The following is a 23,036-nucleotide window of genomic DNA, read 5'->3' on the forward strand; positions in this document are numbered from 1 at the left end:
GGGGCAATTTTTTGCCATGTTATTAGTGTTAAACAGTTATTTCATCTTGAAGCTCCTATTACTTCTGGAAATCAGAAATGAAAGGGTGCAGCCCCAATCTTTAATAATAATCTAGATCTAATTATTATTGATGGAATAAATTCTGTTTCTCATCCTATTGGATATTTTATTTGAATCAGCAAAATTGAAAATAATAGTATTGTCGATGCTATTGCTTGGACAATAAAATATTTAATTGATGATTCATTTATTATTATATTTGTATTTCTTGTTAGGAGCGGAATAAATGAAAGTAAGTTGATCTCAAGTCCTATTCAAACTCCGAATCAGGAGTTTGATGAAATGGACAGGATCGTTCCTATCATTAATGTTGATAGGAAGAGAAGTTTTGTAGAGTTGTTGGTCATTAAAAAGGAGAGGATTGATACCTCTATAAATGGGGTATGAACCCATTAGCTTGTTTAGCTTACCTTTTTACATTAAGGTGTATGATGCACGTTAGTTTTTGATACTAAAGGAGACAGTTTAATTCTGTCTTATGTAATTTAATGAAGGTAATTTTATTTACTTGATTTACCCTATCAAGGTAACCCTTTAATCAGGCACTTCATTTATATTTAATATATAAATTAAAAATTTTTTTTAGAAATTTGTTTATGTATTATTTTGGTTATTTCTAATTAATTTATCTTGGTTAGGATAATCTAAATATATATTATATATAATAAATAATTTATATTAATATATTACATTTAATAAAATTAAATACCTATAATGTTATTTTATAATTATTAAATGATTATTTTAATACATTTATTTACCTAGGATTATAGCTACTTATGTTTTTAGCTTAAAATTAATTATTGTATTATAAATTATATAATAATATGTAAATTAATATTTAATATTATTATAATTGGATATAATAAATATAATTAATATTATTAAATATAAAATTTTATATTAAAATAATTAATTATATTAATTATAATAATATAATTTAATATATTATCTATAATTAGATTATTTAACTAATTAATATTTAAGTTAACTTAATATAAAGTTAATTTTATATTAATAACATATTACATTAATTTACATAATTATATCAAATATATTTATTATATTATTTAATCTTTCTTTATTATTAGTGAAAAGAAAGATTAAATAAGAAAGAATATAATACATTTATCGGTATACATGTTCCATATTAATCTTTATTTATATATAATAGAGAAGTTGTTGTGGTCATTCTAGGGTGCGTTTCTTTTTTTTTTTTGTTATTTTGTGTTTGTTTTACTTTGTTTTTCTTTAAATATTTGAATCGTTTATTTTTTCTTATTTTTATAAATTTTTAAGTTTCTTATTTTGTTTCCAAAAGTTTTATTCTTGCTTATTTATTCACTTTTTCTTTGTATTATATGTAAGTTTTGTTAAACTAAATGTTCTATTTTGCAGTAATTTGATTTAATTATCAAGTGATTTTGGATTTAGCAATTGATTTAGTATCGGCATAATTCGTGCCAGCAGCCGCGGTTATACGATTGATACAAGTGAATATTATTGGTTAAAACAGTTATTTATATTTTTAGGGTTAAAATATAAATTTGTAAGGTGAAATGTTAAAATTTATTTATAGCTCTTTTTATGAATCTGTGAAATTTGAATAATAAACTGGGATTAGATACCCTATTATTTTAAATGTTATTTATATTTACCTGGGTACTATTAGTTAAGGTCTTTAAACCCAAAGAATTTGGCGGTATCTCATTCCATTCAGAGGAACCTACCCCATGATTGATAATACACGATTTACTCTACTTAATTTATTTGTTTGTATATCTCCGTTATCAGAGAATCTTTTTAGAGTTATAATTCTCAAGATTTATAATTATAAAGTATTTCAGGTCAAGGTGTAGCTTATAATTAAGAGGAGGTGGGTTACAATAGATTTTTGTTTATAACGGATTTGATGGTGAAATACTATTAATGAAGGTGGATTTGATAGTAATTTAATTTATTTAATTTAACTGATATTGGCTCTGAGGTGTGTACACATCGCCCGTCGCTCTCATTATTGATTATTCTATTTTATTACTTTAATTTAGCTTCAATTTAGATGAGATAAGTCGTAACATAGTAGATGTACTGGAAAGTGTATCTAGGAAGAGTTTCAAGATATAACTTATTAGTAAAGTGTTTCATTTACACTGAAAATTTTTCTGTGCAAATCAGGATATCTTGATTATTTATTTTATTATATTTATTTTTTGTTTATTTAATTATTTAATAAAAATAATTTTGTCGAATTTTGTCTTAGTATATTTTGTAGAATTGATTTTTTATATTATAGTTTATTGGTAATGTAATTGTTTTATGAAATATTATTTTAAATTTTTAAAAGTAGATTTTATTTATTGTACCTTTTGTATCAGGGTTTATCAAAATTTTAGTATTTACTTTACTTGTCTCGATTTGGGTTGATTTATAAATAATTTATAGTTAATGTATCATAATTCTTATTAAATTATTTATAGAAATGAGATGTTAATCGTTTCCCAAGATATCTAGTTTCTTAAGAAAAAATTTAATTTTTTAAAGTTAATTGTTTTTATTTAATTTTTTAGGTATAAATATTAACTTATTTATTCTTTAAGGGATAAGCTTTGAAGTTAATAACCTATAATTTGTTTTAATAAAATATAATAGTAAGCTTTAAACCAGCTATCTTTAAGATTACGTTTTAGTTCATTATTTTTATTTTTGATTTTATAATTATTTTAGGTTTTTTATTAAGATTATAAATTTAATTTTTAAATTTTTGTAATAATGATAGAATTAGTATATTTATTTGTATATAATTTTTACCTTGTTAATTTATTATAAGGAACTAGGCAAAATTGATTTCCGCCTGTTTATCAAAAACATGTCCTCTAGAAAATATTTTGAGGTTTGGCCTGCTCACTGAGCAAATTTTTAAAGAGCCGCGGTATTTTGACCGTGCAAAGGTAGCATAATCATTAGTCTCTTAATTAGTGGCTGGAATGAATGGCTTGACGAGAAATCAACTGTCTCTTAATAAATTTTTGAATTTAACTTTTGAGTCAAAAGGCTTAAATTTTTGTTTAGGACGAGAAGACCCTATAGAGCTTAACATTTTATTTTTATATAGTTTTTTGTTTGTCTTTCTATATTTAATGATGATGTTTTGTTGGGGTGACATGAAGAATAAATAAACTCTTCATTATTATAAAATTTATTTATGTTTGTTGTTTTGATCCATAATTTATGATCATAAGATTAAGTTACCTTAGGGATAACAGCGTAATTGTTTCTGAGAGCTCATATCGACAAAGCAGATTGCGACCTCGATGTTGGATTAAGAAAAATTTTGGGTGCAGTAGCCCAGTAATTAGGTCTGTTCGACCTTTAAATTCTTACATGATCTGAGTTCAGACCGGCGTGAGCCAGGTCGGTTTCTATCCTAAGATTATTAATTCATATTAGTACGAAAGGACCATATGGTTGAAATATTTTTTATTTTATTGATTAAAATTAATTAAATTACTATTTTGACAGATTAATGTGTTGAATTTAGAATTCATTTATGTAGATTTTTTCTACAAATAGTATTGATACTTTATGATTTATTTATGTTTATTTTGAATTTTCTTTTATTAGTTATTTGTGTTTTAATTAGTGTTGCTTTTTTAACTTTATTAGAGCGTAAGGTTTTAGGTTATATTCAAATTCGAAAGGGTCCAAATAAAGTAGGTTTTGTCGGAATTCCTCAACCCTTTAGTGATGCTATCAAGTTAATTTGTAAGGAGCAGCCAATTCCTATTATATCTAATTATTTACTTTATTATTTTTCTCCTGTTTTTAATTTAATAATTTCCTTGGCTGTTTGAGTGATTTTTCCCTACTTAACTTATATATGTTCTTTTTCTTATGGATTTTTGTTTTTTTTATGTTGTACTAGATTAGGTGTTTATACTGTTATAATTGCAGGTTGGTCTTCTAATTCAAATTATTCTTTACTAGGTTCTCTTCGTTCTGTTGCTCAAACAATTTCATATGAAGTTAGTTTGGCTTTAATTTTATTATCTTTAATTATTTTAATTGGTAGTTTTAACATGTTTGATTTTATAAACTATCAGCTTTATTGTTGATTTATCATTATTTCTTTTCCTTTAGCTTTAGCTTGTTTTGCTTCTTGTTTAGCTGAAACTAACCGTACTCCTTTTGATTTTGCCGAGGGTGAATCTGAGTTAGTTTCAGGGTTTAATATTGAATATGGTGCAGGAGGTTTTACTTTAATTTTTTTAGCTGAGTATACTAGAATTGTTTTTATAAGAATGTTATTAGCTTTAATTTTTTTAGGTAGTGATTTTTATTCTTTTATATTTTTTATTAAGCTTGCTGTTATGTCCTTTGGTTTTATTTGAGTTCGTGGCACATTACCACGTTTTCGTTACGATAAGTTAATGTACTTAGCTTGAAAAAGTTTTTTGCCATTATCTTTAAATTTTTTTATTTTCTTTGTTGGTTTAAAGATTTTATTTATTTCATTTATTTAGTGAAATTTTTTAAGAAAAGTTAATAGAAGAGTTAAACTTCTAGTTTTATGTTTTCAAAACATATGCTTTTCCTAAGCTAATTAACTTATTATTCCTTAATTAGCTTATCTCATGCGTTTGCAACATGCACATTAATTAAGAAGTATGTAAAGTAAATAATTGTTAAGATTTGTCCTGTTATAATATAAGGTTCTTCAACAGGCCGTTTTCCAATTCATGTTAATAAGCATACAACAACTACTATAATTCAGAATAAAGTCTGGTTGATAGGATAGAATTGAATACCTCGGAATGGTGTTTTATTATAAAATGGTAAAATTATTAAGATTCTAATTGATAGGAATAACGCAATAACACATCCAAGTTTATTAGGGATTGACCGAAGAATTGCATATGCAAATAAGAAGTACCATTCTGGTTGAATATGGACAGGAGTTACTAATGGGTTGGCAGGTACAAAATTATCCGGATCTCCTAGGAGGTAAGGATTGATCAAGCATAATATAATTAATAATGATGTTATTAATACAAATGTAATAGAGTCCTTGAAAGTAAAGTATGGGTGAAATGGAATTTTTTCAATATCTCCATTTAGTCCTAAAGGGTTATTAGACCCTGTTTGGTGGAGGAAAAATAAATGAATTGCTGCTATTGCAGCAATAATAAATGGTAATACAAAATGGAATGTAAAGAATCGATTTAATGTTGCATTATCAACAGCAAATCCTCCTCACACTCATTGAACTAAATCTGTTCCTAAGTATGGGATTGCTGATAATAAATTAGTAATTACTGTTGCACCTCAGAATGATATTTGACCTCAAGGTAAAACGTATCCTATAAATGCAGTTGCTATAACTAAAAATAGGATTACTATACCAATTATTCAGGTGTGTATGTATATATAAGATCCGTAGTAAATTCCTCGTCCTACATGCAAATAAATACAAATAAAAAATATAGAAGCTCCATTTGCATGTAAGGTTCGAATAATTCAGCCATTATTTACATCTCGGCAGATGTGAACTACACTACTAAATGCTATTTCAATATTTGATGTATAATGTATAGCTAAAAATAGTCCAGTTACAATTTGAATTACCAAACATAGCCCTAGTAGGGATCCAAAATTCCATCAAAATGAAATATTTGTTGGTGCGGGTAAATCAACTAAAGAGTTATTAATGATTTTAATTAAAGGATGTCTCAATCGTAAGGGTTTATTCATTAGTAAATTATCTTATTTTACGAATAGGCCCCTGGTTAATGTTGGTGATTTTAACAACTGCTAATAGTGCTAAAAATAAATAAATTATTATTATTATTGTAATAATGAATGTTGGTCTATTATATAGTTTTTCTAAAGATATTGTTATTTCTTGATAATTGATTGAATTATCAATATTTATAGTTTCAGTATTTTTGAAAAAGTCTATAAATATTGTTATATCTAAAATAATTAATGTTGATATGATAAATATTCATATTGTTAAGGTAATAATTATTGTAATTGATTTAGGTTGAAATATTTCGTTTGATGCAATTCTCGTAATATAAATAAATAGAACTAATATACCACCAAGAAATGTTAAAAATAAAATATATGATAACCAATATCTTTCCATTATTGTCCCTGTTATTAGCCCAACTAAAAAAGTTTGTAGGATAATGAAAAGCATTATTGATATTGGGTGTCTTAATTTAATAAAATTAATATTTATTACGTTTGATAGTGATATAATTATTATTTTGATCATTTCAGGGGTTAGTTTATTTAAAATATCGGTTTTGGGGACCGATGATGGGAAGCTTTCCACCTCTGAAGTTTTAAAAGCGGGGGCCAGACTTATCTCCGGTTTACAAGACCGGCGTTTTTTTTAAACTATTAAAACTAATGTTTATATTCTCTGTCTTTACTTCTTTATTGATTTATTTTGCTGGTGTTTATGTTTTTTCTTCTAAACGTAAGCATTTATTAATGGTTCTTTTGAGATTAGAATATATTGTTCTTTCTTTATTTATGTTGGTTATTGTTTTTCTTATTGAGTTTGATTATGATTATTTTTTTCCTGTTATTTTTTTGGTTTTTTCTGTTTGTGAAGGTGCTTTAGGTCTTTCTATTTTAGTTTCAATAATTCGTTCTCATGGTAATGATTTTTTTAATTCTTTTGGTTTATCTTTATGTTAAAGTATTTATTTATAACTATTTTTTTGATCCCTCTTTGTTTAGTTAATAATTGTTGATGGTTGGTTCATTCTTTAATGTTTCTGTCTAGTTTTGTTTTTATGATTTGTGTTTATTCATATGCAGATTAAAATATGATTAGATATTATTTTGGTATTGATTATTTTTCTTTTAGTTTAATTCTACTTAGTTTTTGAATTTGTTCTTTAATAATTACTGCTAGAGGTTCAGTTTATTTAAGTTCTTATCATTCTATTTTTTTTGTTTTTATAGTTTTAATTTTAATGATTATGTTTTATTGTTCATTTGCTAGATTGAGTCTTCTTTCTTTTTATATTTTTTTTGAGGCTAGATTGGTTCCTACTTTACTTTTGATTTTGGGTTGGGGTTATCAACCTGAACGGTTGCAGGCTGGTGTTTATTTAATTTTTTATACTTTGGTTGCTAGATTGCCTTTATTATTAGTTTTATTTAGGGTTTATGATTTTTCTAATACTTTATATTTTCCTTTATTGGTTGATTTTGGTTCTTATTATTTTATGTTTTATGTTTTTATAATTCTTGCTTTTTTAGTTAAGATGCCAATATTTTTGGTTCATTTATGGCTTCCTAAGGCCCATGTTGAGGCCCCTATTTCAGGTAGAATAATTCTTGCTGGTGTTTTATTAAAGTTAGGTGGTTATGGTATTTTTCGTGTTATAAAGGTTATTTCTTATTTGGGTTTAAAGTTTAATTATTTTTGATTGTCTTTAGGTTTATCCGGTGGTGTTATTGTTAGATTTATTTGTTTTCGTCAGGTTGATTTAAAATCTTTAATTGCTTATTCTTCTGTTGCTCATATAAGAATGGTTATTGGAGGATTGATAACTATGAATTGATGAGGTTGTATAGGTTCTCTTTCTTTAATGGTTGGTCATGGTTTGTGTTCTTCTGGTTTATTTTGTCTATCTAATATTATTTATGAGCGTTTAGGTAGACGAAGATTATTAATTAACAAGGGTATAATTAATTTAATGCCAAGAATGGCTTTATGATGATTTCTTTTGAGATCTTCTAATATAGCCGCTCCTCCTTCTTTAAATTTGGTAGGTGAGCTTAGATTATTAAATAGAATTATGTCTTGATCTTCTTTTAGATTTCTTGCTTTAATTTTTTTGTCTTTTTTTAGAGCTGTTTATACTTTATATATGTATTCTTATTCTCAGCATGGTAATTATTATTCTGGTGTTTATACTTGTTCTCTTGGTTATTTTCGTGAATATCATCTTTTACTTTTACATTGATTGCCTTTAAATATTCTTTGTTTAAAGGGTGAGTATTTTTTTGTTTAGGTTGCTTAAGTATTTTAATTAAAAATGTTGTTTTGTGGAATCAATGATAAGAATTTTTTCATCTTAGGCCGTGAATTTGTTTTCTATTTGTTCTTTGAGTTTTTTTCTCTATTTTTTTCTAGAACTATAATTTTTATTTTGGGTATTTATTATTTAATAATTGATTATAGAGTTTTTGTTGAATGAGAGCTTTTTAATTTAAATGGTTCTATGGTTGTTATGACTTTAATTTTGGATTGAATGTCTCTTATTTTTATATCTTTTGTTATATATATTTCTTCTTTGGTTATTTATTATAGAGAGGATTATATATCGGGAGAAAAGAATATAAATCGTTTTATTATTATTGTTTTAATATTTATTCTTTCTATAGGTTTTTTAATTATTAGTCCTAATTTGATTAGAATTTTATTAGGATGAGATGGTTTAGGTTTAGTTTCTTATTGTTTAGTTATTTATTATCAAAATGTAAAATCTTATAGTGCGGGTATGTTAACTGCACTTTCTAATCGTATTGGTGATGTTGCTATTTTAATTTCTATTGCTTGAATATTGAATTTTGGCGGTTGAAATTATATTTATTATTATGATTTTATTTCTAATTCTTTTGAAATAAAGCTTATTACTATATTAATTGTTTTAGCAGCTATAACTAAAAGAGCTCAAATTCCCTTTTCTTCTTGACTTCCTGCAGCTATGGCTGCTCCTACTCCTGTTTCTGCTTTGGTTCATTCTTCTACTCTTGTTACTGCTGGGGTTTATTTATTAATTCGTTTTAGACCAATATTAGATACTTATAATTGTGGTTGATTCTTACTTTTAATTGGTTGTATAACTATGTTTATGGCCGGTTTGGGTGCAAATTTTGAATTTGATTTGAAGAAAATTATTGCTCTTTCTACTTTAAGACAACTTGGTTTAATAATAAGAATTTTGGCTATGGGTTATCCAAAACTTGCATTTTTTCATTTATTAGCTCATGCTTTATTTAAGGCTTTATTGTTTATGTGTGCAGGTTCAATAATCCATAATTTAAAGGATTCTCAGGATATTCGTTTTATAGGTTCAATTGTTACAGAATACTTATTGGTTTGAGGAATATGATGCGCATTCTCGAAAAAATATTACCCTTTTTAGTTGGTGTGTTCTACGTGATACCATTCAAATTAATGAATACATTGCGTTCAATCCATACTTGCACACTATTTATTCCATAATGTATGCTTCAGATAATCCGTAGCTACTTCAATAGCACGATGTATAGACGCGCATTCCTGCCCTTGCACCTGTCTATGCGCTGCTCGGCAGAGACGCTCCGCATGCCGATGCATTGTGCGATAGGACAACTTGGGAGGTGGGGAGAGCGTGTTGCTTATACGATCAGGCAGATACGTGAGCGCAACAGATGTTATTTCACGTACAGTAGCTTAGTTACTCAGCCACCAATACTCATCATTATAGAACTAATGACACGCGAGCACAACCATGCGTAACAGCTACTATAAAAATAAATTATATTTTTTCAATTTATCTTAATCGATTTCGAGGCCTTTATCCAGGCCGAAAACAGCAGCAGAGGATGTGGCTTCGTGAGTATTGCTTTGTGTCCTTTATTCATGTGGATTATAGCAACACTAGTGTCTAAGGCCTTCGAAATGTGGGTCTGCTTATGAATGTTAAGAATATTTATAAAGAGATACGAAGAACAGAAAATGAAAAAAAACATGTTAATTGAGATCACAGAAGCGAGGAAAAGTAGACTAACTGAACGTAGTTGCTGATGGAATTTGATTTGGGCCACATGTTTGGCACCTGCTACCTAGTTAAGCATTTGACCCAAAATGTGGAGAACCTGAAAGCTTTTTACCTTCTGTAGAAATTACAATTACTTGTGGTTCATAGGAATTTTGTTATCACTAAAATGTTTTCTTTGGACATACTTCTCCAGAGATAACTTTTCCTTCAGACTGCACTGAAAAACATGCCCTATTTCAAAGTTGTTAATTTACAACTAACAATATTTTTGCTATTTGAATTCATTCACGATGTTGAATCCATTCCATTCATTAAAACCACTTTAATCCACTTAGAAAAGGAAACTTGCGTGCTGGTACTTAATACAAAACCAGTTTTGTACATAATTCATTCGTAAAAATTTTGACGATTCATACTCATTCAGTCGAAAAACAATAGAAGACTTTAGATAGATTCAATCTTCTCTTAATTTTCATTTCCTCTGAGGCACACATTAATATAATAATTTCTGAACTTTTGGTATTCTAATGTACCAAAAACGTCTGGTGAAATTCTTGATACATCTATTCACTTTGTCATTTTTAGCTCCACTATCGCTATTTCTTCATGCGCAAATGAAAATAGGATACTCTGAGCACGTCTAGTCACTGAATACTGCATTACGGTTGTTGTCTGTGCTTAAGTAATCATGTAGGCAAAGGACAGTTCAGTAAAATGATTAATGCAAAGCAAATGGTTAATGAACTTTGAAACTTGGAACATACAAGGTGCCAAACCAAAAAGAAAAGAGGTTTTCGATTAATTCGAAAAAATGAAAATAGAAATTGTTGTTGAAACAGATACGAAAACGAAGAAACGAGTGGTACCAGAAATGAAATAGTTGGTCAATTTATCCATTTTTGTGGATGAGTTAGTAAAAGACAAAGAGAGGAGTAAAAATCGTAGTACATTAGGAGCTGAAGGGTAGCATAAAGAAATGACAAGAAGAAAACGAGCGGTTGTGTCTTTAGAACTGAAGAAGAATATACACGATATAGCAATGTTGGTGTATGACGCTGAGAAGACAATCAAAGATACTTTTTATTAAGATTTGACGATGTGGTAAATTAAATTAATGTACGGTAGGAGACTTTAATGGCAGTACAGGAAAGACAGAGAACACGAAATCGTAGCAAGATATTGGCGAGAAAACTGAAAACGAAAGTAGTAAATAACTGGATGTTTTTTGCGGAGCGCACTCATCGAGCATACAAAAATGGTACTTTCCTCAGAAAGAAATACGTAAGAATATCTGTGTGCAACCTTTAAAGCACTGATGATTCATAACACATTCGATGATATAACCTAAAAATTCTGAATGAGAGACGTAAGATGTTAGAGTATACAGAAGTGCAGAAAGTTTATCAGACCATTTTGCAGTCAAAGCAAAAGTTCCAGTAAGCTACAAGAAACTCATCGCCCACGGTAAGAATGAACGGAAATGGAAAATAGCTGAAGCATTCGCATATAATTTGAAAGTTTACAAGATTCTGTGAAATTTTTATTGAAAATCAAGACCCATCTACAAATTAAATAAATTTTTGGGTCATCAATGAATCCATAGCAACAACATCATACAGTGAGGTGAAAGAATTTATTGACAGTGCACCACGACAGGCCATAGGAACGAAGGATAGTTCTAAGAAGATGTATCCGAATGGTGAACAAAGGGTATTGAGGAAATGATGAAAGAGTACAAACAACTCTATGAGAAGCGGTGGACACAGGGCATTCAGGAAATGGTGAAAGAGAACAGACAACTACACCAAAAGCGGTACGGTACCCTCGACAGCGATAATAGGAAATGCTATGCAAGATGTAACTGGGAGGTTGAAACGGAAATTTCAAGAACAAAACGTGTTATGGGGACAAAAGGTGTGAGGAGATCAATATGCATGTGGATGTACTAAAACAATGTATGTCTGGAAACCAAGTAAAATACCTTAGAGCAGATAGAGTAGAAAAACCTAATGTCCTTATAATTAGTGCGCAGGAGTGGAAGGAGCGTTACTAAAAGCTATTGAGCAAGAACAGAACTGAGTATGCAGAGGCAGTATATCAGCTGAAAGATGTAGAAAGCATGTATGCGGAACCATTGATGAAGATCTCCTATATGCTGAGAGAATTAATAGGAGAATACAGCAAAAGAGGACTGAAGTTAAACAACAAATACTTAACAACGGGAGTGCAGTCGGCAGATTTTGAAACATCCGGTGATGCAATCATCGACAATTGTGAAAGCTACAAACAGCTAGAGAGCATAATTAATCAAGATAGTCCATGTGAAGGTGACTTCAGAAACAGATTGAATTTAGAAAAGAGAACAATATTAAAATTCAACTCCCTTTTGTGGTACAAAAAAATTGGACTATAAAAGTAACTTAATTAATTACTTTTTAAACCAAGGAATATATTCCCTGATATCGTAACACATGTCCTATGATCCTGTTCGTTCATGTTGTCAGAGCTGTCTATACAGGGTGTTACAAAAAGGTACGGCCAAACTTTCAGGAAACATTCCTCACACACAAATAAAGAAAATATGTTATGTGCACATGTGTCCGGAAACGCTTAATTTCCATGTTAGAGCTCATTTTAGTTTCGTCAGTATGCATTGTACTTCCTCGATTCACCACCAGTTGGCCCAATTGAAGGAAGGTAATGTTGACTTCGGTGCTTGTGTTGACATGCGACTCATTGCTCTACAGTACTAGCATCAAGCACATCAGTACGTAGCATCAACAGGTTAGTGTTCATCACGAACGTGGTTTTGCAGTCAGTGCAATGTTTACAAATGCGGAGTTGGCAGATGCCCATTTGACGTATGGATTAGCACGGGGAAATAGCCGTGGCGTGGTACGTTTGTATCGAGACAGATTTCCAGAACGAAGGTGTCCCGACACGAAGACGTTCGAAGCAACTGATCGGCGTCTTAGGGAGCACGGAACATTCCAGCCTATGACTCGCGACTGGAGAAGACCTAGAACGATGAGGACACCTGCAATGGATGAGGCAATTCTTCGTGCAGTTGACGATAACCCTAATGTCAGCGTCAGAGAAGTTGCTGCTGTACATGGTAACGTTGACCACGTAACTGTTTGGAGAGTGCTACGGGAGAACTAGTTGTTTCCGTACCATGTACAGCGTGTGCAGGCATTAGCAGCTGATTGGCCTTCACGGGTACACTTACGCGAATGGTTCATCAACAATGTGTCAATCCTCATTTCAGTGCAAATCTTCTCTTTACGGATGAGGCTTCATTCCAACGTGATCAAATTGTAAATTTTCACAATCAACGTGTGTGGGCTGACGAGAATCCGCACGCAATTGTGCAATCACGTCGTCAACACAGATTTTCTGTGAACGTTTGGTCAGGCATTGTTGTTGATGTCTTGATTGGGCCCCATGTTCTTCCACCTACGCTCTATGGAGCACATTATCATAGTTTCATACGGGATTCTCTACCTATGCTGCTAGAACATGTGCCTTTACAAGTACGACAAAACATGTGGTTCATGCACGATGGAGCTCCTGCACATTTCAGTCGAGGTTTTCGTACGCTTCTCAACAACAGATTCGGTGACCGATGGATTGGTAGAGGCGGACCAATTCCATGGCCTTCTCGCTCTCCTGACTTCAACCCTCTTGACTTTCATTTATGGGGGAATTTGAAAGCTCTTTCTATGCAACCCCGGTACCAAATGTAGAGACTCTTCGTGCTCGTATTGTGGACGGCTGTGATACAATACGCCATTCTCCAGGGCTGCATCAGCGCACCAGGGATTCCATGCGACGGAGGGTGGATGCACGTAGCCTCGCTAACGGAGGACATTTTGAACATTGCCTGTAACAAAGTGTTTGAAGTCACGCTGGTACGTTCTGTTGCTGTGTGACTCCATTCCATGATTAATGTAATTTGAAGAGAAGTAATAAAATGAGCTCTAACAAGGAAAGTTAGCGTTTCCGGACACATGTCCACATAACATATTTTCTTTCTTTGTGTGTGAGGAATGTTTCCTGAACGTTTGGCCGTACCTTTTTGTAACACCCTGTATATTCCTCACCTCTACGATACAGTGGTGAGCTTCCTCATTCCAAATACTTTATCTGTCCACCTAATTGATCTGTTGTCTTCTGTTCCCTATTTACCATTGTCTCTGATTCACTACAATACAGTGCTGTGCTCCAGATGGACATTCTCAGATATTTCATCCTCAAATTAAGGTTAATACTAATGGAATTGTCTTTGGCTGGGATTGCGTTTTTTGGCTTGGTAGTCTTTTTTTGCATGTGTTGCTTGATTCGTTCATCGTGGCTAATTTATCATCCAAGGTCGCAGAATTTCTTAACTTCACAGACTTAGTGATCACCAATTTTGATGTTGAGTTTCTAGCTATTCTTAATTCTGGTACTTCTCATTTTTTGTCTTCGGTTTACTCTCAAACCATTTGCTGTATTCTTTGAACTGTTCATTCCAGTCGAGAAACTCTTCACCTTCAAAGAAGATAGTAGTGTCAAAAGCGAACATTATTTTTGATTTTTTTTCATCCTGAACTTCAATCCTTCTCTCGAAGCTTTCTTTTATTTCCATCATTGCCACTTCGATGGATTTGTTGAACAGAGAGGGAGAAAGACTGCACTCCTGTCTTCCCTATTTAAAACGCTCACTTCGTTCTTGATCCTCTAGTCTTCATGTTCCCTCTTGCTTCTTGTGCATCTTATTACCTTCTTTCGCCACAGATTTCTCGAATATTTCTCAGAATTTCCAACATCTTGACTACCTATCATTGTCAAACGCTTTCTCCAGGGTGACAAATCTTACGGACGTGCCCTGACTTTTCTTCAGTCTTGCTTCCATTTTCAAGCGCAGTGCAGGACTGTCTGTCTTGTACTTTTACCTTGTACAAAGTCAAATGAATGGCGATGTAACAGATCCTCAATTTTCTTTCCAGTTCTTGGGTATGTATTGTCAGCAACTTGGATCCATAATCTGTTAAGCTGACTGTGCAATATTTCTCGCACTTATGAGCTCTTGCTTGCTTCGTAACTGTGCGGATGGTGTTTATTTTCCGAAAGTCTGATGGTACGTTACCAGTCTCATAGTATCTACACATCAGCGTGAACAGTCGTTTGCCACTTCCGCCATTGATTTTAAAAATTCCAGTATAATTGTATGTATCCATTCTGCTTTATTTGATTGCTAATCTTCCAGAGCTCCTTCAAATTTTGACTGATATTGGATCCGCTATCTACTCCGTACTGACTCCAATTTCTTGTTTTTCACGCCATCAGACATCTCATCCGCCTCAAAGACGCCCTCAGTGTACTCTCTTCACTTATCCGTTTAACAGCAGACTTGGCACTCCGCTCCTAACCTTGGAGCACTAGGTTTTAATTTCACGGAAAGTTGTATTGGCTTTTCTACATGTTGAACCAGTCTTCCCGACAATCATTTCTTTTTCTATTTTTTCACTTTTTCCTGCACCCATTTCGCATTGGCCTCTCTGAACTTCCTACTTATTTACTTCATTCCCAAGTGATTTATATTGGCATCTTGCCTTCCTCCTTTTGTCTATCAACTGAAGCATTTCTTACAAGGCCTAAAATTTCTTCGCAGTTACCTTCCTAATACCTACGTCTGTCTTTCGAACATCTGTATATGCTCTGTTTAGAGATGCCCGTCCCTCTTCATCTTAACTTCCAACTGTGCTATTCTTTTACACGGTATCCATATCTTAAACGAACTTAAAACGTGTCTCGTCATGCCTCAGAACTTCAGTATGACACTTCCTTCTTCACTGATTCTTAAACTTCAGCCGGCTCTTCATCATTACTAAACGGTTTATAATTCTATGTCTGCACCTGGGTGCGGGTTCTAACTAGTATCTGACTTCGGACTCTCTGTCGGACCATAATGTAATCCAGGTGGAATCCTTTCGTATCTCCGGATTTTTCCATGTGTACGTCACCCACGTGCGATTTTTGAGCAGACTATTCGCTGTTCGCAGTTGAAATTTATTGCAAAAGCAGAATACTAAATTTATATAAAGCCATTATTGAGTCAGTAACCATTTATATTTCAGAGTGCTGGACGATTCGAGAGGAGAGCCGCAACAAGCTCGAAGTTGTAGAAAGTGACTTTCTAAGACGGGTATTTCGTTGAAAACACAGTACAAATGAGGACATGTGGGTAGTAACAAACAGGGAAGATACCATGAAACAGAACGCAGTGAACTTTCCCGTTTTCGGCACTTAAGGAGAAGGGGACAAGAAATATGTACTGGTATGTAAACCTGCGAAAAGGAGGCTCGGAAAAAGCTCACCACTTAAATGGACTGACGGGTTAGAAACGAGTATTGTCAATACACATTTGACAGCTGAAGGCGCACTAAATAGATTGGTATGAAGGATGAGATGCGGTACGTGTAGGAATACTTAGTGTAGGCCATCTAGCAATTTATCATCATTACTTCGATCTTTCAAAGGGTCGATAGCAAGAATTTTGTAGGTCTAGTCTCATCGCAAAAGTCTCGTTTCAGCTGTTTATTTAGAAGACACTCCGAAACTTAGTCCCCATTTGTTTAAGATGCCGGTATGCGCTATTTAATAAAAAGTATCCGGACATCTACTAATGGACATTAATATAGCGTGTATCTGCCTTTTTTTTATAACTGCTTGACCTCTGTTCGGAACACTTTCAGTGAGGTGTCTAGGTGTCTCAATGTCTATAGAGGAATGGTAGCGCGTTCCACCTCAAGAGCCGAAACAAGTGAATGAAGTTGGACGCTGAAATCTGGAGAGAAGACGACGTTCTAACTCAACCCAAAACTGTTCCATTCGGTTCAGGTCAGGAATGTTATTGTCCACTAACCATTGCTTCATAGATGCTGCCTTATGACAGGGTGCATCGTTAAGCTGATACACTCATCGTCTCCGAACTGTACCTCGCTGTATACTGTGCACAATACTGTACAATGTATTCATATCCTTCCACAGTTAGCATTTTCTTGAACGCAATAAGGGGACCAAATAATAACCACAGAGAAACACATCTTGCTTAGATGATGGTCAACAGCACGTACAAATTTTACAAAACGCATTACACTTTGCTATGTGATTATGTTATTCATCCTGCTACCGGTTTCGGTTCTAAACTGTCATCAACGGCAGAAAAATTATCACAGATATATTGTGCCATTATATTTTAATCTTTTTACAATTTTAGATTTTAATTGGCAGTTATGATTTTCAGTAGTAATATGTCAAAGCATGTATGATATGTTATACATCTGTGATAATTTTTCTGCCATTGGTGACAGTTTAGAACCGAATCCGGTTGCAAAATAAATACCATAATCACAGACAGCACAGTGTTATTCACTTTGTAAAACACAGAAAAACAGCCCTGCATCGTAACACCACAAGCTCTGTACCTCATTGTCGGCACTACATGTTCTCCATCCATTCGCCAAACTCAAAGCATTCCATACGACAGCCTCTGGCTATATTGTGATTCATCACTCTATATCAGTTTTCTACAGCCTACGCTGTTCAGTGATATCGCTCTTTCCACCACTTCATGCGTCGCTTAGTTTCTACCAGAAAACTGAGTGGGCCATAAGGAGCTGTTCAATCGTTCTACCCCATTCATTTTAACCATCTACGCACAGTAATTCTGCCAGCTCAAGTGCTGGTAGCAATTAAGAACTCAAGAGTTTTTCCTTGTAATGGAGTACATCGACTCTTTTAGAAGTATGCTCCGCAATGCCCAACGCTCTCTGTCCGTCAGTACATAAAGTCTAAATAAACATTCAAATGTGTGTGAATTCCTAAGTCTCTGAGCACTATGGGACTTAACATCTTGAGGTCATCAGTCCCCTAGAAGTTAGAACTACTTAAAACTAACCAACCTAAGGACATCACACACATCCATGCCCGAGGCAGGATTCGTGAATTCCTAAGGGACCAAACTGCTGATGTCATGGGTCCCTAGACTTACACACTACTTAAACTAACTTAATCTAACTTATACTGAGAACAACACACACACCCGTGCTCGCGGGAGTACTCGAACCTCTGGCGGGATAGACAGAACAGTCCGTGACATGGCGCCTCAAAACGGGCGGCCACTCCTCGCGGCTTACATAAAATCTGCCTGGTTTAGCAGGGAGTACTAATTCTTGTTTGTACCTCTCAGTCATATTACCAACAGTCGAACTGGGATGCTTTAGAAGCTTTTATAAGTCCCTAATAGCCAGCCGTTGTGGCCGAGCGATAGTAGGTGCTTCACTCCGGAACCGCGCTGCTGCTACGTTGGCAGGTTCGAGTCCTGCCTCGGGCTTGGATGTGTGTGCTGTCCTCAGATTAGTTAGGTTTAAGTAGTTCTAATTCTAGGGGACTGATGACCTCAGATGTTTAGTCCCATAGTGCTTAGAGAGAGTTGAACCATTTGAATTCCCTAATGGCCGGCCGCGGTGGTCTAGCGGTTCTAGGCGCTCAGTCCGGGACCGCGCGACTGCTACAGTGGCAGGTTCGAATCTTGCCTCGGGCATGGATGTTTGTGATGTCTTTAGGTTAGTTAGGTTTAAGCAGTTCTAAGTTCTAGGGGACTGATGACCACAGATATTAAGTCCCATAGTGCTCAGAGCTATTTGAACCATTTTGAAGTCACTAATGGATAAGTTACTGGGAGGACATCCGATGACTAGCCCGCATTCGGATTCAGTGAGCTCTCCCGGCCTATCTACTATGCTACCACTGTTCCTCTACTGACAACAGATCACTCGCTGCCTTCTTTCATACTGCACGTAGTACACACCCCAGATGGCTCTAAGCTCTATGGGACTCAACATTTGAGGTCATCAGTCCCCTGGAACTACTTAAACCTAACTAACCTAAGGAGATCACACACATCCATGCCCGAGACAGGATTCGAAGCTGCGATTAAGAAGTGTCATTCCTTCTACTGGCGTCAAACGATTTTTTTAGAACTACCCTTCGCAGTGCCCAATGGTCTCTGTCCGTCAGTACGTAAAGTCTAAATAAACGTTCAAATGTGTGTGAATTCCTAAGGGACCAAACAGCTGATGTCATCAGTCCCTAGACTTACAAATTACTTAAACTAACTTATGCTATGAAGAACACACACATACACCCATGCCCGAGGCAGGATTCGAACCTGCGAACGTAGCAGCAGTGCGGTTCCGGACTGAAGCGGCCGGCTACACACCCTAGGAACAATCTCGAGAACGTGGTATGAGACAGAACCAGAGATCATAGTTTTACCAGCTAGTAGCTCTCTCTGTTCCTCTGTGCACCACATTGATGGTGATGGAGGTGGTGATGATGCTATCCTCTGAGTTGTGCCACAGCACGAAGTTGAGCTAGCAACACCGAGTAGAGAAGAAACTACTGAACGATCCGAGTAAGCGCACAAACAGCAAGTAATGGTTGTGTTTCAGGCGGTGGTCGATGGCCCGCAGCCATGTACACGGTAGCGGCGCACCAGGGCTACGGCCGGTCGGAGCGGCGGCAGCAGCAGCGGCAGCAGCAGCAGCAGCAGCAGCCGGCGGCGGCCCAGCAGGCGGGCTCCCCCACCGGCCAGGCGGGCGCCGGCGCCGCCAGCCCGGGCCAGGAGCAGCCGCAGGGCGCGCCGCGGCGCAGCAAGCGCCAGCGCCAGTCCCTCACCGCCCGCCTTCTCACCTACATCAAGCAGCGCTTCAGCCCCGAGGAAGGTACGCTTCCCGCCATGCAACGCCTCACTAACATGACAATCTAGACTTACCCGATCCTCTCCTCGCAGCAGTTCAAGGTAGGACCTCAACCTCTCCGCGGCTGCCACCTTTATCTTCATCAGGAACAACTGACTGTCGAGTAACGTACATTCAATTTTACTTCATTTCACTCACCTTCATCTTATCCTCGTGTTGATGACGTTTTTGTCGTCTGACCACACGGCGTCGAAGCCCCTGAGCAGTTCCTTGAAAACATGATCAACACACATCCAGTCATCCAGTTCACTGTGAAAGCAGAGAGAGCAGTTTTAAAGATATTTATGTACAGGGTACGTACTCGTGGGCTAGGCTTTGTGTCCCATGTTCGAAATCAGCCACAGCTTACATTTTGAATAAAAATTGTCAGCGATGTCAGTGGAAGACTTCCTTCTGCCAACGGGTGGAGGAGAGGACAGAGATTCAGTTTACTCATACCCTTGGGGGGGGGGGGGGAATTCACCCTAAAAGAGGGATGAGTCTGCAGTGATCAATCCATGAGGATGCAGTAGGCAGTGGAAACCACAGCAGTAAAGACCCATAATGCGGGGTTAGTGTACTTACACACATGTGGCATGTAATTTGGAAGTGTCATGATGCTCTCTCCATTGGCAAAAGATTCCGGAGTAGTTTGTCAAACGGATCTCCGTGAGAGAACTGCCAAAGGGGAGGGGACCATGAGAAAAATAACAAAAGAGTAACATGTTACGATTGTGGGGGGGGGGGGGGGTTGAGGTGGGGGTGCAATAACAAAACTTTGAACGTGATAGGGAGCCTAGAATATATATGAAATGGGAAATGGAAGGGCTCACGCTAGATGTATTCGGAGTCCGTCAGATGGAAAGGAAAGAGGACAAGTTCTTCTGTTCAGACAAATATAGGGTAATAACCACAGCGCAGAAAATGGTATACAGGGAGTAGGATATTTAATGAATAGCGAATCAGGAGAGATATCGACCTATTATGACCAATTCAGTGATATAATTCTCATCATTAGAATCGACAGCAAAACGACACTGACAACAATATTTCAAGAATACTTGCAAGCGTCGCAAGCAGATGATGAAGGGACAGGCATGCCAACTAGGTGAGGGAGGGAACAGAAGAGAGGATTTCGCGGAAATATGGTGTAGGCAGTTGTACAGAAAGACGAGAAACACTAATTCATTTCTACTACAAATTTCAGTTGGTAATAGTGAATGTTTAAGAAACACAAGATGAGGAGGTATACTTGGAAAAGACATAGAGGGAGGGGAAAATGTCAGTGTCAGGGATGTGGTAAACTGATGAATGATGAGACGTGTTTGAAGTTCACTAGGGTTGTGGATACTATGATAAAGAATACAAGAGTAGGCATTTCAGTTGAAGAAGGGGGATACCTCTAAAAAGGGGTATAATAGATGTTGGTCAGGCAAACAGTAGTACAAGGAAGGCAACTGACAACAGATCTTCGGTAACAGAAAGACTACTTCAATTGATTCACAAAAGCAAGTACGACAATGTTTAGGAGACGACAGGAATACAGCAATATAAATCCCGTAGGAAATAAATAAATCACAGAGCAGCGCAGCCGAGGCGATGAGACTAAATGGAAAATGTGTAGATATCAAAAAGGAACAAAAACAACCTTCGATGAAATTAAAAGGAAGAGTGGAAACATTAAAACGTAAAAGGGAATTCCACTGTCAAATGCAGAGCAGATAGGGGTTAGGTAGAAAGAGTACATTAACGGCCTGCATGAGGGAGAGAACTTGTCACATGACGGGATAGAAATAGAAACTAACCAATATGGAAGATACAGAGGCTCCAGTACTAGACAGTGAGTGGATTTAAAGAGTTCTGGATGACTTGAGATCAAATAAGACAGAATGAACACTCCATCGGAATTTCTAAAATCATTGTGGAAGAGGCAGTAAACCCAGTATTCACGTTCTGGAGTAGATTACATGAGACTGGCGATATATCATCAGACTTTGAGGAAAGTGTCCTCCACACAATTCTGAAGATACCAAGAGCCGCCAAGTGCGAAAATAATCTCACAATCAACGTAACATCAAATGCATCCAAGTTGCTGACAAAAGTAATATATAGAAGAATAAAGACAAAATTTACGGCGTGTTAGATGACGAGCAGTTGGGTTTTAGGTAATGTAAGAGCATCAGAGAGGTTATTTTGACAGTGGAAGCAAGACAAGATGTCGACGTGGAAAAGGCATTCGACGGTGTGAAATGGTGCACGATGTTCGTAATTCTGATGAAAGTAGGAGTAAGCTATAAGGAAAGACGGGTATAAAGACCAAGGAGGAACGATAAGATTGTAAGAGAAAGAACGAAGTGCACGGATTAAAAAGGATGTAAAACAGGGATGCCATCTTTCGCCCGTACTGTTCAGTCTATACATCGAAGAAACAATGACGGAAATAAAAGAAAGTTACAAGGGTGAGCTTAAAATCCAGTTGATGCTCTCCTCTCCTAAATAAAAGTTAAGACGAATTGCAGGATCTGTTGAATGGAATGAACAGTATAACGAGCACAGAATACAATTTGAGAATAAACCAGAAAAAGAAAAAGGTTATGAGAAGTTGCGGAAATGGGAATATCGAGAAACTAAAAATCAAGATTGGTGACTACGAAGTAGACGAAATTACCTTGGGATCAAAATAATTCATGTGGACGAAGCAAGGAGCACACACGAAACACATCATCATAGGCAAAGAGGGCAATCCTGGTCAAGAGAAATCTATTCATATGAAACTTGGCCCTTGATTTGAGAAAGAAATTTCTGAGAATAGACGTTCGGAGCACAGAATGGTATGGTAGCGAATCATGGGCAGTGGAAAAAGCGAAACAGAAGAGAATCGAAGCGTTTGAGATCTGGAGCTACAGGAAAACGTTGACAATTAGGTAGACTGATAAGATAAGGAAAAAGAAGGTTCTGTTCAGATTCGACGAAGAATGGAACATAATTAATTAACTGACAAGAAGAAGGGACTGGTCGATATACCATGCGTTAAACATCAGAGAATAACGTAAATGGTACGTGAGGGGGCTTTAGAGGATAAAAAGAAAAGGCTGAGACACAGATTGAGATACATCCGCCAAACAATTGAAGACACAAGGGGAAATTGCTACTCGGAGTCGCAGAGATCTGCCTAGGAGAGGAATTCGTGGTGGGCCGCATCAAAACCATTCAAAGACTGACGACTCAAAATAAATAAAATACAGAGCTAATACCGTTTCTGGGCGAGGACCACTTGAACTCCGAAATTAACCATCTGAAGTACGTGTCCGACAAAACGGCTAGGGTTGAAGTGATATAAAATGGACTCTCTCCAAGAACTGAAAGGAGATACTATTCAACAATCACTCCGCAAGCC

The 23,036-nt window shown here is 35.4% G+C and overlaps 1 protein-coding gene across 1 annotated transcript in view; it reads left to right on the plus strand.

The window, feature by feature from the left end:
• Positions 1-23,036, plus strand: part of LOC124796000 — a 145,539-nt gene that overhangs the window by 117,829 nt on the left and 4,674 nt on the right. The window contains exon 6 of the mRNA XM_047260082.1: positions 19,352-19,624. Within this exon, the coding sequence (XP_047116038.1) occupies positions 19,352-19,624 (273 nt within the window). The remainder of the gene's footprint in view (positions 1-19,351; positions 19,625-23,036) is intronic.

The sequence above is a fragment of the Schistocerca piceifrons genome, chromosome 4 (genome assembly GCF_021461385.2).
Source record: "Schistocerca piceifrons isolate TAMUIC-IGC-003096 chromosome 4, iqSchPice1.1, whole genome shotgun sequence".
NCBI classification, from domain to species: Eukaryota; Metazoa; Arthropoda; class Insecta; order Orthoptera; family Acrididae; genus Schistocerca; species Schistocerca piceifrons.